Here is a 14,262-nt window from a genome sequence, read left to right as displayed (position 1 = left end):
AAGTCGTAAAGAAAGAAGTGAAATTTAACAAAGAAATACTGTAATAAAAACAAAAGTAAAACATATTAAATACAAATATCTGAAAAAAAATTATAATATATATTTAAATATATAAATATTTATATACATTATTTAAATATTTAAATGTATACATTTTAATATATTTAAATATATAAATACTTGAATTATTTAATAAGCACTAATTTAAATATAATTAAAAATATTATAATTTATTAACATATTCACGCAGTAAAATTTATAAATACATAAATAAATAATTAAATATTTGAAATAAAAACTTCAAAGGCAGAAATGTTACAGAATTTTAAAAATCCTGTCCAAAATAAGTCAATAAATACAAATAAAATAAATAATATTCCAAATAAAAATATTCAATAACATCAAAATTTACTAAATAAAATAGAGATGAAGTAAATAACTTGAAATAAAAGCAGAAGAGTTACTGAACGAACTCCTTTTCCCAAAACAACAACAACAACAATATTAAAATAATGAAAATAACCATTAATTATAGCAACAGTTGATCTTTTCCACCTAAAGCACGCTCTTCACTAGAGAAAACATAGCTGTGCATCTTTATAAGCAGGAGTGACTGGTTTCATTGTCATTGACATCATACAGGCTTTATAAACACTTTATAAGCTCTAAAATGAGTGGATAATGCCCCGCTGCTCCATAATGAAAGCCTGATCTGGATGATCTGGAAACACATGTTATACAGTAAGACTACAATATACTCAGGTATGTACAAACAGCTGGAAACCAAAGTAGAATAGATCAAATATAAGAACTAAAGCGTCAAACGCTGCACAGAGCAGATTCACACACACCACACAAACACACACAGATGACAATGATTGACCGTCACACGCTTTTTAAACTCATTATTAACCAAACTCTGTAAACCAGCACGAATGATTATTGGTGTGTTAAATGCAGTTCAAGGCAAATGGGCGGCTAGAAAAAGTTAATTAAATATGCTCAATCTTTAAATTATTTTCTGACCAGAGTCTTTGGTTATATTGTGTTTCTCATGACACACTTTGTGGATTTTGAGGGTTTTTAAAACAATAACTTATTGATTAAAAGGTAAAGCAGGCAGTTATAAGGACTATTAAGGGTTTTTAGGCAAATCTAAAAGAATTAAACATGAAAATCCACCAGTTTCATCAGTTTTTTAATCAGCGTGAAACATTTCACAAAGCTAGAAACATATTTAGTCAATTTTATTATGTTTACAATTGAAGAACTTCTTCAAATGTTTCCCAAAGGATGTTTAACAAATTCAGCAATCTTTCACAGTATGTCTGATAATATATTTTCTTCTGGAGAAAGTCTTATTTGTTTTATTTCAGCTAGAATAAAAGCAGTTTTAATTGTTTTAAACCCATTTTAATGTCAATATTATTAGCTCCCTTAAGTAATATTTGTTTTGGATTGTCTACAGAACTGTTTTGATAATCAGCGATCCAACGACTGTGGATCGGTAATGAACTACAAATCTGTCATCACATGGACTACATATACTATAATGCACCACTCACACACACCGGTTCCTGTTAGTCCGTGATTACACACACACAGCGCTTTGGTTCATCCCAGTTGATGATTAGGACTATAAATATACAGTTGAAGTCAGAATTATTAGCCTTGCTTTTTTTGTCTTTTTTAAATATTTCCCAAATGATGTTTAACAGAGCAAGGAAATTTTCACAGTATGTCTGATAATATTTGTTCTTCTGGAGAAAGTCTTATTTGTTTAATTTCGGCTAGAATAAAAGCAGTTTTTAACATTTTAACCACCTTTTATTTTAAACATTTTAAGGTCAATATTATTAGCCCCTTTAAGCTATATTTTTTCCAATAGTCTACAGAACAAACCATCCTTATACAACAACTTGCCTAATTACCCTAACCTGCCTAGTTAACCTAATTAACCTAGTTAAGTCCCTTTAATGTCACTTTAAGCTGTATAGAAGTGTCTTGAAGAATATCTAGTCTAATATTATTTACTGTCATCATGACAAAGAGAAAATAAATCAGTTATTAGAGATGAGTTATTAAACTATTATGATTAGAAATGTGTTGAAAAAATCTTCAGGGGGGCTAATAATTCTGACTTCAACTGTATATTGGTTTGTTTCCTCTCTTGTTGTCAGTTGTATTTTCGTTACTCCCATGATAGCCATGCATTCCCTTGTTTGTTCTAGTTTTGTTTTATTTATATATAAATGTTCAATTCTGCGTTTGGATCCTCACCTTGTCTTCCTCCTTAGCACTACATATCGGAACAAACCACTGTTATACAATGACTTGCCTAATTACCCTAACTTTACCCTAATTAACCTAGTTAAGCCTTTAAATGTCACTTTAAGCTGAATACTAGTGTCTTGAAGAATATCTAGTCTAATATTATGTACTGTCATCATGACAAAGAGAAAATAAATCAGTTATTAGAGATGATTTTGTCAAAATTAAATCTTTACAATTTTTGAATAATAACTCTAATAAAATAATGTTTGTATGTGTATTTAGGAACATTAAGGGTTGGAAATGTGAACTTAAAGACTATCACTGTACCTATTTTTGACCTTTTCCGCCTCGTAAATCATACATTCAGCTTCAATTATGATTAAATAATTTCTAATTTTCATGTTTTTGTGTGTGTTTACTCTACTGAGTTCAGTAAACATGTGCACGAGGCAGCTATTTTCTGTGTTATTGGTAACTTCTGTTATAAAAAACACATTTGGTGTGTCTCTGTGCTCGGGTCAACTCTGTTCCATCGGTTATAAATCGGCAGAACAATTTGTAAATCTGTAAAGCGTGTGACTTGCTGCAAGTGAAGAGGCGTGTCGTTATTCTCGTCTCAATAATGTTTAGATTCATAAATTTCTTACAATTATCAAGAGCTTTTCTTCTTTATTGCACCAGACTGCACACTACACACCAGCTGACTGGTGGAGAGGAGAGAGTGATGAAGACAATTATGATATGGGGATGGTTAGTTGGCCATGATGGACAGAGGCCAGAGGGCAAATTTGGCCAGGATGCTGGGGTTAAACCCCTACTCATCCTGGGATTTTTAATGACCACAGAGAATCAGGACCACGGTTTAACATCTCATCCGAAAAATGGTGCTCGCTGAGCAGTATAGAGTCCCTGTCAATATCCTGGGGCAGTGTTTCCCAACCCTGTTCCTGAAGGCACACCAACAGTTCACATTTTCAACCTCTCCCTAATCAAACACACCTGAATCAACTCATCATAACATCAGAAGAGACTCCAACACCTGAAGTTAAAGGTTCAGAATGTGTACTGTTGGTGTGCCTCCAGGAACAGGGTTGGGAAACACTGGCCTGGGGGACTCACAGTTAGGACTCACACAGACCGAAGGTTGAGCGCTCCATGCTGGTCTCACTAACACCACTTCCGGCAGCAAGCAAGCTTTCCCATGTGGTCTCCTATCCAGGCGCAGATCGAGAGCAAAAAAATCATTGTGGGCCAGTTTGTAACACTATTTAGAGCAAGGTAGGACCCCAGAATTATTCTGCCCCAAATGTACAGGGCCAGCCCAAGTGGGCAACCATGTGAGAGTTGCAGAGAATTAGTTGCCGTCTAGAATTATTATGTGTCGACTCTGTTACTGTGATATTTCAATCAATTCACTATTTAAACACATTATATGATGATCTTTGATTTTTAGACACGTCATGTGGAGTCTGGTTTGAGGTTAGCATCTGGAGCTAAAGCACAAGTTTGTGGAAAATGTCAACTCTATTACTGGTTTAACACGTTAAACAATAATTTAAACAATTACCAACAGAATCAAATGTTCCCAGTCACACTTAAGTATTTTGTCTTGTTTTACGTTAATAATGAAGCCAGTTTATGGTAAATTATACATTATATATAGTGTAAAGTGACAGAAATAAATATTAAATAAACCAACAATGTCAAGCTTGAGTTCAACAAAGCGTCTGTCAAACATTCCCATCTCTGTGTTTGTTTCAGGCCACACACACAAACACACACACACACACACACACACACACACGAATCATCATAAATGAGCGTTTAATCATGGCAGTTGAGGAAACCAAAACTACAGTCACTTCAATACGTTTCGGCTGGCTTATCAGACGAAGCGATTCCTGTGTTTAAAACTCATGACGACAAGATGGAAAATGCAGACCGGAGCCGTCTTCAATGTTCAGAAGCGACACAAATAAGACAGACCATCTCAAAGCACCTACATGCCAGGAAAAAACTCAAGGAATCCAAGTGTCTTCCCAATGGAAAAGTCCCACAGTCTCGAAACACTGAAAACCCCATGAACACATTTAGATGAGAAGCCCAGAAATCATCAAGTCCCACTGAGAAAATCACACTCCACATGCCCGGACGCAGAAGAAAAAGGCCTGGAAACTGAATCCTTATTGGCGAAATCCAAACACCAAGATGAAGACGCCATCGCAGATAGAAAGGACAGTAGATTTATCACAAAAAACTCCAACTCAGTTTATATTTCAACATATTTACAGCACACAGGATTTCTTCTGCTTCTCTTGTCATTCCTCTTCTGTTTTATATATATATACGTATATATAGTGTTTTAGGCTGTGTGTGTGTGTTCTCCATTACGCTTTGCTGTCGTCCTGTTTTGTGTGGATGCTGTTGTCCGTGTGGACTTTAATCTCGATCAGATCCGGCTTCAGCACTTCTTTGCCGTTTTCCTCCTTCAGCGGCAGCTTCCTACAGTCAGGAATCAACAGTTTATTCCTCATTCACTCATCAAACATGCTTTCAGACATAAATCGACAACACGTCACGATCCGACAACAAAACTCATGCATCTCATTAGCATGCAAATGATCTTCAGTCACAAGACAAACTGAAAATGTAGGTGGTATCTGTGAACCAGCTTAACTTCATTAAAGGTGATATAGAATAAAAATCTGGGTATACTATCTGGGAACGGTAAGAGTTCATTACATGAAAGTGGTATACAATGAGCCTCAAACACCATAATCTCCTTGTTCTCATGTAAAATGAGTGTAATATCAGCCGATTGTATCAAAACACATTACATGTTACATTGCACACGGTATAATTGGTATGCATATCCATAGGCTGCGTTTGATTGGCCAATACGTTTTCTAATGAGATAGCAATAATTATATGTTTTCCCTTATTTTTTATTTTAACCAAGCTTATATGTGTGTGAGACTCTTATCTTGAAAACTGGAAAGACAGGGGTATTTGTGAAGTAGGCAGCCATTGCTTTTCTCCTAGTATCGGTATAGTATCAGTATAGTTTCTCTTAGTATCGCTATAGTATCAGTATAGTTTTTCTTAGTATCGCTATAGTATCGGTATAGTTTCTCGCAGTATCGCTATAGTATCGGTGTAGTTTCTCGCAGTATCGCTATAGTATCGGTATAGTTTCTCGCAGTATCGCTATAGTATCGGTATAGTTTCTCGCAGTATCGGCATACTATCGGTATCGGTATAGTTTCTCTCAGTATCAGTGTAGTTTCTCTCTGTATCGGTTTAGTTTCTCTCAGTATCGATATAGTTTCTTTTGGTATCGGCATAGTATCGATATTAGTGTAGTTTCTCTCAGTATCAATATAGTTTCTTTCAGTGTTTCTCTCAGTATCAGTATAGTTCCTCTCAGTATTGGTATAGTTTCTCTCAGTATCAATATAGTTTCTCTTGGTATCGGCATAGTATCGATATCAGTATAGTTCCTCTCAGTATCGGTATCGTTTCTCTCAGTATCGGTATGGTTTCTCTCAGTATCTGTATAGTTTCAGTATCAGCATTAGTATAGTTTCTCTCAGTATCACTATAGTTTCTCTCAGTATCGGTATAGTTTCTCTCAGTATCTCTCAGTATCGGTATAGTTTTCAGTATAGTTTCAGTATAGTTTCTCTCAGTATCGGTATAGTTTTCAGTAGAGTTTCAGAATAGTTTCTCTCAGTATCGGTATAGTTTCTCTCAGTATCTGTATAGTTTCAGTATAGTTTTTCTCAGTATCAGTATAGTTTCTCTCAGTATAGGTATAGTTTTCAGTATAGTTTCAGAATAGTTTCTCTCAGTATCACTATAGTTTCTCTCAGTATCTGTATAGTTTCTCTCAGTATCACTATAGTTTCTCTCAGTATCTGTATAGTTTCTCTCAGTATCTGTATAGTTTCAGTATAGTTTTTCTCAGTATCAGTATAGTTTCTCTCAGTATCGGTATAGTTTTCAGTATAGTTTCAGAATAGTTTCTCTCAGTATCGGTATCGTTTTCAGTATAGTTTCAGAATAGTTTCTCTCAGTATCACTATAGTTTCTCTCAGTATCGGTATAGTTTTCAGTATAGTTTCAGAATAGTTTCTCTCAGTATCGGTATCGTTTTCAGTATAGTTTCAGAATAGTTTCTCTCAGTATCACTATAGTTTCTCTCAGTATCTGTATAGTTTCTCTCAGTATCGGTATGAGTTTCTCTCAGTATCTATATGGTTTCTCTCAGTATCGGTATAGTTTCTCTCAGTATCTGTATAGTTTCAGTATCAGGATCAGTATAATTTCTCGTCTGCTGTACTGCACTGCAAAAATGCTTTTCTTACTTAGAGTTTTAGTCTTGTTTCTAGTCCAAATATCAAAAAATTCGGTAACACTTTACAATAAGGTTGCATTAGTTAATGTTAATGTTTTTACCAACATGAACAAACAATGAACAATACATTTATTACAGTATTTGTTCACGTTAGTTCATGAAAACACTGTTGTTCATTATTAGTTCAGGCTAACTCACAGTGAATTAACTAATGTTAACAGGCGTGCATTTGGATGTTAATAATGTATTAGTAAATGTTGAACTATGATTGATAAATGCTGTAAAAGTATTGTTCATAATGAGTTCATGTTAGTAAATACATTAACTAATGAACCCTTATTGTACAGTGTGACCAACTTTTTATAAACAAGCAAAATATTTTGTCTTGTTTTCAGAAATAATCAGTCAAAATTAAGCGTTTTTTCCCTTAAAACAAGCAAAATAATCCCCCAATGGGGTAAGCAATGCAATCTTATTTCAAATCAGACACTTGATTATTTTGCTCACTCCATCAGAAGATTATTTTGAACAGATTATTGTCAGATGAGTAAGAAAAGCATTATTATCTGCAGGTCAGATGTCTAACTCTTACTCAGGCTCTGTCAGAGGTGTCGTCTCACTGGGTTCATTCACTGGACTGCAGTCCTCCGGGTTAGTAACTCTCTCTTCTCCTGTTCTCATCTTCACGATGGGCTCCTTTGAGCAATCAACCCTACTCACACAAACACACATGCAGTGACCATCACACACACAAACACACACACACACACAGTATAGACACACGCTGACACTGTTCAGAACGGATCACATTACTGTCACACTGTTTAATGCAATAATACAGGATTCAAGTCTCTTCAAGGAGATGCACTAATTGATCAAAATAGTCAAATAACAGTGTAAATAATTTAAAATTTTATTAGTTTGAATGTATTGTACGGTGTAATTTATTACATTGATGTAAAGCTGAATTTTTAGCATTCTTATTCCAGTGTTTAGTGTCACATGATCCTTCAGAGATCATTTCTGAGTATTATAATCACTTAAAACAGTTCATATTTTTGAGCATAGCATAATTATCACACAAAAGTTGAGGTCAGAAATGTTTATTTTGAAGTAAATTAATGTTTGTATTCAGTAAGCATCTCTTATATTGATAAAAAAATGACATCAACAAGACCTATGTTACATTAAATATGATATTTTATACAAAAAGCTCTCTGTTCATCTTAGAAATCTTGAATAAAATGTAAAATAAATACTTAAATGCCTTTCATTTTTAATAACTGTATTCAGCACTGATAGTAGTTAGATATTTCTCAATCATGATAATATTCTGATGGATCATGTGAAGTAAAAATGCTGAAAATTCCTCTTTACATCACAGAAATGAATGAAAATGTACAACATAATCACATAGAAAACATAAGTCACTATTTAAAAACTTTACTGTAAGTAAAGGAGACAATTTCAAAAACATTAAAGCCCAAAATGTGCATTATTAGTCATACAGCATTAAATGTATCTTCCGTTCTGAACACAGCCGTCAACAAAACACATTAAACATGCACAAACAAGAAGATTCAGGAGTTATTTCTTGCGCTTTCTTCTATCCACGCTGATCTACTTTGACATGTGTGTCCAGATTCAGCTGTTCATGTGTGAAATAATATCTGACGGAATCTGCAAGACAAACTCCAGCTGATGATGATTATGAAGGTAAAGCTGGACTCTAAAGCAAACAGATCAATAGACTCTGGCTTTTATTAGCTGATCAATCTCCAGAGTCTGTCTAAAGCAAACCAACCCGTCTGTCTGATGACTGAACTCAATGGCAGATCACTGCAGTCCTCTGTATGCGTGCTATTAACACTGTTTAATGCTAATGGCAAAGCAATACTGAATAATAGACTGTAAATTCAATCCTCATCATTAGATAAAGACTGTCAGTTTCAATCAATCATCAGGTTCAGAGGAAACTCATGCTCAGCTCTTTATGAAAGTGACTGTAAAGTGACATGAAAAAGAACTATATTATTTAGACTAAATACTGTAGTGTTTAATGAACCATACTATAGCAATGTGTATTATACTGTATTGTATATTATAGTATTAATAACACTATTACAGTAGTATAAGTATTAGTTATAGTGAACTGATAAATTATAATAAATACTGTAGCATACTTTACTACAGTAAACTGCGGTGCATTGTAATATAATTTACCTTATAGTTGTAGAAAACTACAGGATTGGGTCATCTGTTTATATTACCATAGTTGTTGTGTTACCATAGCAACAGCAGAATTACAACAGATCAATTACTATAGTTGTCATGTTACCATAGGAACTGTCAGTATAGTTGTTGCGTTACCATAGCAACTGTCGAATCAATACAACTGATCTATTAGCAAAGTTGTCGTGTTACCATAGTGACTGTAAAATTGCCACAACAGACTAATTTGTGTAGTTGGTGCGTTACCATAGCAACTGTAGAATTGCCACAACAGATCAATTAGTATAGTCGTCGTGTTACCATAGTAACTGTAGAATCGCCACAACAGATTAATTAGTATAGTTGTTGTATTACCATAGCGACTGTAAAATCACCACAACAGATCAATTAGTATAGTTGTTGTGTTACCATAGCGACTGTAGAATCGCCACAACAGATCAATTAGTATAGTTGTTGTTACCATAGCGACTGTGAAATCACCACAACAGATCAATTAGTATAGTTGTTGTGTTACCATAGCGACTGTAGAATCGCCACAACAGATCAATTAGTATAGTTGTTGTGTTACCATAGTAACTGTAGAATCGCCACAACAGATCAATTAGTATAGTTGTTGTGTTACCATAGCGACTGTAGAATCGCCACTACAGATCAATTAGTATAGTTGTTGTGTTACCATACCGACTGTAGAACTGCCACTACAGATCAATTAGTATAGTTGTTGTGTTACCATAGCAACTGTAGAATCGCCACAACAGATCAATTACTATAGTTACTGTGTCAGCATAGCAACTGTAGAATCATGACTGATCAGTTAGTATAGTTGTTTTGTTACCATAGCAACTGTGGAATCAGATCAATTAGTACAGTTGTTGTGTTACCATGGTGACTATAGAATCACCACAACAGATCAATTGTCAACACACTAGAAAAAAATTCATTTCTCTAAAAAAATGCTTCTTGATTTAATAATATATTTTCAGATATTCGGACTAAAAACAAGAGAAAAACTCTAAATAAGAAAGAAAAAATTCAGTCTAAAATGCTTAATTTCTGTGTTCTTTTGAATGGTCGTGTATGTTAAAGTTAACAACAGATACAGTATATTTGTATGTATGAATACAGTATATTTTCATGGCTGTTTATGCGTCTGTATTCTGTGTCCTTCAAAAACATGACAACACTTATATAAAACATAAAACACAGAGGCTGTGCAAAATCCCTCCAGACACAGGGATAAAACAGCTTGAGGGACGCTTTAGCTGTGAATGAGAACACAACACTGAAGCAATGTTTTCATCCTGGCCTGCCAAAACAACCTAAACCAACCTAACTATGCTACTCTAATACAATCTAACTCTTCTACAACCATGATGCTTTTTTTGATCAGATATGACTGACATACTCGTTCAAACACAGATATCAAAGAGCTCAGAGCAGACAATCATGCACCACATATACATACAGTTGAAGTCAAAATGATTCGCCCTCCTGTTTTTTTTTTCAAATATTTTCCAAATGATGCAAGGAATTTTTAACAGTATTTCCTATAATATTTTTTCTTCTGGAGAAAGTCTTATTTGTTTTATTTCAGCTAGAATAAAAGCAGTTATTAATATTTTTAAAGCTATTTTAAGGTCAATATTATTAGCCCCTTTAAGCAATATTAGTTTTGGATTGTCTCCAGAACAAACAACTGTTATATAATGACTTGCCTAATTACCCTTTAAAGGGTCAGGAAACACATTTTATGAGCTGTTGACAGTCATATATGTGTGTCCCACACTGCTATAAACACTATTAGGACACATATATTACACTAAAATAGTGAAAATTGGTTGTTTTTGCGTTATTTCGAGCAGATTCGTTCTTCCAGTTTGAAAAGAAATTTTGAAGCTGCGTCACGGCGATTAGATCCTTGTGTGTATTCCAGCGTGGAGACTGGATGTCTGTATTGGCGAGTACAACATGACGTCTTTGAGCTTTCAGCATTAGTTCATGAGAAAGACTTTCCAGACCGCCAATCAGCGCGCTCTATTGTGAATGAGGTGCAGCTTCATTAATATGCATGATAGCTTCGAAGACTGTTTTTACCTGTTACAGTGTTCAGACGGCAGAGAGACGCCACGTTGTGTTGCCAACCATAATTAAAATAAGTGGAAGATGAAGAACTGTTTGGAGACATGGGTCGTCAGTGTTGTGTTTATAAATGTGCTGCAGTGAAGGGTTTGTTTTCAATTCCTCACTATGAGAGCGCAGCTTGACTCACATGTGGATTACAGTGGTCTGCTAACACGTGACAGAAATACATCTGTAAAGAACCTGTTTTACCCGAGAGCTTTTCTCATCTGGAAATGGTGAAATCCAGATTTCCTTTTAATAAAGACACGGCTCCAGTTGGTGTTGATTGTCCTGTCTCCACAGATTTAGTAAGCGATCAGTGGTCTTTGTTTGTTTATTCAGATGGTAAAGTTACTTCGTATCGTTAGCCGTACTCTTTCAGTGTTTAAAGACAGACCTTAGTCAAAATGATTTCTAAGTTACTAAAGTTTACAGTCGTTAACATCACTACAATATTATAGACTGAAAGATCTGCTGTAGATGCTGCTCTCTGAATGTAAACATGTAAACACCGCAATCAAACTATTACCGTTGTGTAGGATTTTCACCGAATTTTGTGACAGGATAGTCTATACACACACGGCTTTCTGACGCTACCTACCGAGTGCATCTAAGTTACAGAGAAAAGCAGAGGGTTTTTTTTCTCTCTCATACGCCGTGCAGTATCAAACATTCCATTAAAACTACACTCTTCCAGCAGTTCCTCACATCCAATATCTGGTTTGTCATGGGGGCATGCATGAAGTGTTCCTGAATGAAAGTCAAAGTGCCAAACTGCAGATAAAGTCCACAAATTAATAATTTGGCAAATAATTCGATGACTGATGTCCATGTAAACACAGTCAGTCTTTCTCCTCTGTGTCTGTGTTTGTTTCGCCTCTGTGAAAATCACGGAACGGAAACTCCCATTTTTATACAAAACCCTCCCTCTTTTGCCACTTGACACTCCCACCTAAACAGAGCTGGACACGCCCACTTTCCTGACTTTTTTCAAACTAGATGTGAGAAAACATCTTGCGGAGTCAGCGGGTTTCATGGCCCTCTACCCTAATTAACCTAGTTAAGGCTTTAAATGTCACTTTAAGCTGAATACTAGTGTCTTGAAGAATATCAAATATTACGAGCTGTATATGTGCAAACATATACAGGAGGACTAGTAATTTAGGAGGGCTAATAATTCTGACTTCATCTGTATAAAGCAGGGGTGTCCAAACTCGGTACTGAGGGTCAGTGTCCTGCAGTGGTATAGCTCCAACTTCCTTCAACACACCATCCTGGAAGTTTCTACTACACTTAGAAAGAGCTTGATTAGCCAGTTCAGGTGCGTTTAATTGAAGCTGGAACTAAAATCTGCTAGACACCCGCCCTCCAGGACCGCGATTGGGCATAAAGGAATGATGGGTGCAGGACGAGGCGGCGCTCATGCAATAAAAACCCAGATGAACACTTGGTTCTAGACTCACAGATACGCAGCCTTTCCCTCCTCCTGCTCTTTGCTCTTGCCGCTGGTGCTGGTCTTCTTGCTGCAGAGTTTGCGTGTGATGCACATGAGGAGGCCGCACTGGCGCAGGAAGAAGCAGCTGACGTCCAGCAGCACCAGCAGGAGGAGGAGAACACACACACCCACACCTAGCACAGCGCCCACACCCAGACCACTGAACAGAGAGTCTGCTGAGAGAACGTAACAATTCACAAAGTTATAATTACTCACAGATAATTCAATGAATCATTTGCATTAACCAATTATTAACCACTACGCAGATAATAATACAACTGTAATAATAATAATAATAATAATAATGATAATAATAATAATAATAATAATAACAACAACAAAAATAACAACAAAAACAACAAAAATAACAACAACAAAAATAACAACAACAACAACAATAATAATAACAATATTAATAATGACAATAATAATAACAACAACAATTCCTCGTATGTGGCAATAAAGCTCTTTTTAAAGCTACCTGGAAATAAAGCTCTTTCTGATTCTGATTCTGAACTTCAACAACAATAATAATAATAACAATAATAACAACAATAACAATAATAACAATAATAATACTAATAATACTACTAATAATAATGACAATAACAATAATAATAATAACAATAACAATAATAATAATAATTACAATAATAACAACAACAACAACAACAATAATAATAATAATTCTATAACAATAATAATAACAATAATAATAATAACAATAATAATAATAATAATAACAATAATAATAATAACAATAATAATAATAATAATAACAATAATAATAACAATAACAACAACAACAACAACAACAACAACAACAACAATAATAATAATAGTAATAATAATAATAATAATAATAATTCTATAATAACAACAACAACAACAACAACAATAATAATAATTCTATAATAATAATAATAATAATAATAATAATTCTATAATAATAATAATAATAATAATAATAAATGATAAATAATAATATTTACCTTTTTTTCGTTTCATTTATTTTCAGTTCAGCTGAATCAATTTAGTCCTTCAATATTTTATTAAAACTTATTTAACCACCATTTTAATCTAATCTTTACTTTTTGGTTTGTGTCAGTTCAATAACTGTCTACCTGACACAAGTCTTGTGGTGGATCCCAGTTGTAAGAGCAGCAAATAATAACTCGACTTCTAGTTGATTATTTGGAAAAGTGTCAGAAGGTGGATTTTTCTGCTGAATCATCTGTTGATCTGCATCCCAATCATCACAAATACTGCAGAAGACCTACTGGAACCCACATGAACCAAGATTCTCACAGAAATCAGTCAGGTTTGGTGAAGGAAAAATCATGGTTTGGGGTTCCATTCAGTATGGGGGCGTGCGGGAGATCTGCAGAGTGGATGATCAACATCAACAGCCTGAGGTATCAAGACATTTGTGCTGCCCATTACATTACAAACCAAAGGAGAGGGCAAATTCTCCAGCAGGATAGCGCTCCTTCTCATACTTCAACCTCCACATCAAAGATCCTGAAAGCGAAGGAGGTCAAGGTGCTCCAGGACTGGCCAGCTTAGTCACCAGATATGAACATTATTGAGCATGTCTGGGGTAAGATGAAGGAGAAGGCGTTAAAAATGAATCCACAGAATCTTGATGAACTCTGGGAGTCCTGCAAGAAGGCTTTCTTTGCCATTCCAGATGACTTTATTAATCAGTGATTTGAGTCATTGCAGAGATGTATGGATGCAGTCCTCCAAGCTCATGATGGAGTCAGACACAATATTCATTCTG

General features: G+C 34.9%; 1 protein-coding gene across 3 annotated transcripts in view; it reads right to left on the bottom strand.

The window, feature by feature from the left end:
* Positions 1–249: 249 nt before the first annotated feature.
* The window catches only part of zgc:152904 (uncharacterized protein LOC767777 homolog), a 452,586-nt gene continuing 438,573 nt past the window's right edge, over positions 250–14,262 (bottom strand). The window contains exons 16-18 of one of the 3 annotated variants that reach the window (XM_056463791.1): positions 12,448–12,655; positions 7,224–7,343; positions 250–4,776 (exon numbers count right to left, since the gene is read on the bottom strand). In XM_056463791.1, the coding sequence (XP_056319766.1) occupies positions 4,662–4,776; positions 7,224–7,343; positions 12,448–12,655 (443 nt within the window). In that variant the 3' untranslated portion in view covers positions 250–4,661. The remainder of the gene's footprint in view (positions 4,777–7,223; positions 7,344–12,447; positions 12,656–14,262) is intronic. The other 2 variants (XM_056463776.1, XM_056463783.1) reach the window with 2 other exon arrangements.

The sequence above is a fragment of the Danio aesculapii genome, chromosome 1 (assembly GCF_903798145.1).
Source record: "Danio aesculapii chromosome 1, fDanAes4.1, whole genome shotgun sequence".
In the NCBI taxonomy this organism is placed as follows: Eukaryota; Metazoa; Chordata; class Actinopteri; order Cypriniformes; family Danionidae; genus Danio; species Danio aesculapii.
Note: the sequence above shows the minus strand (reverse complement) of the source record. Positions and strands in the feature narration are given on the sequence as shown.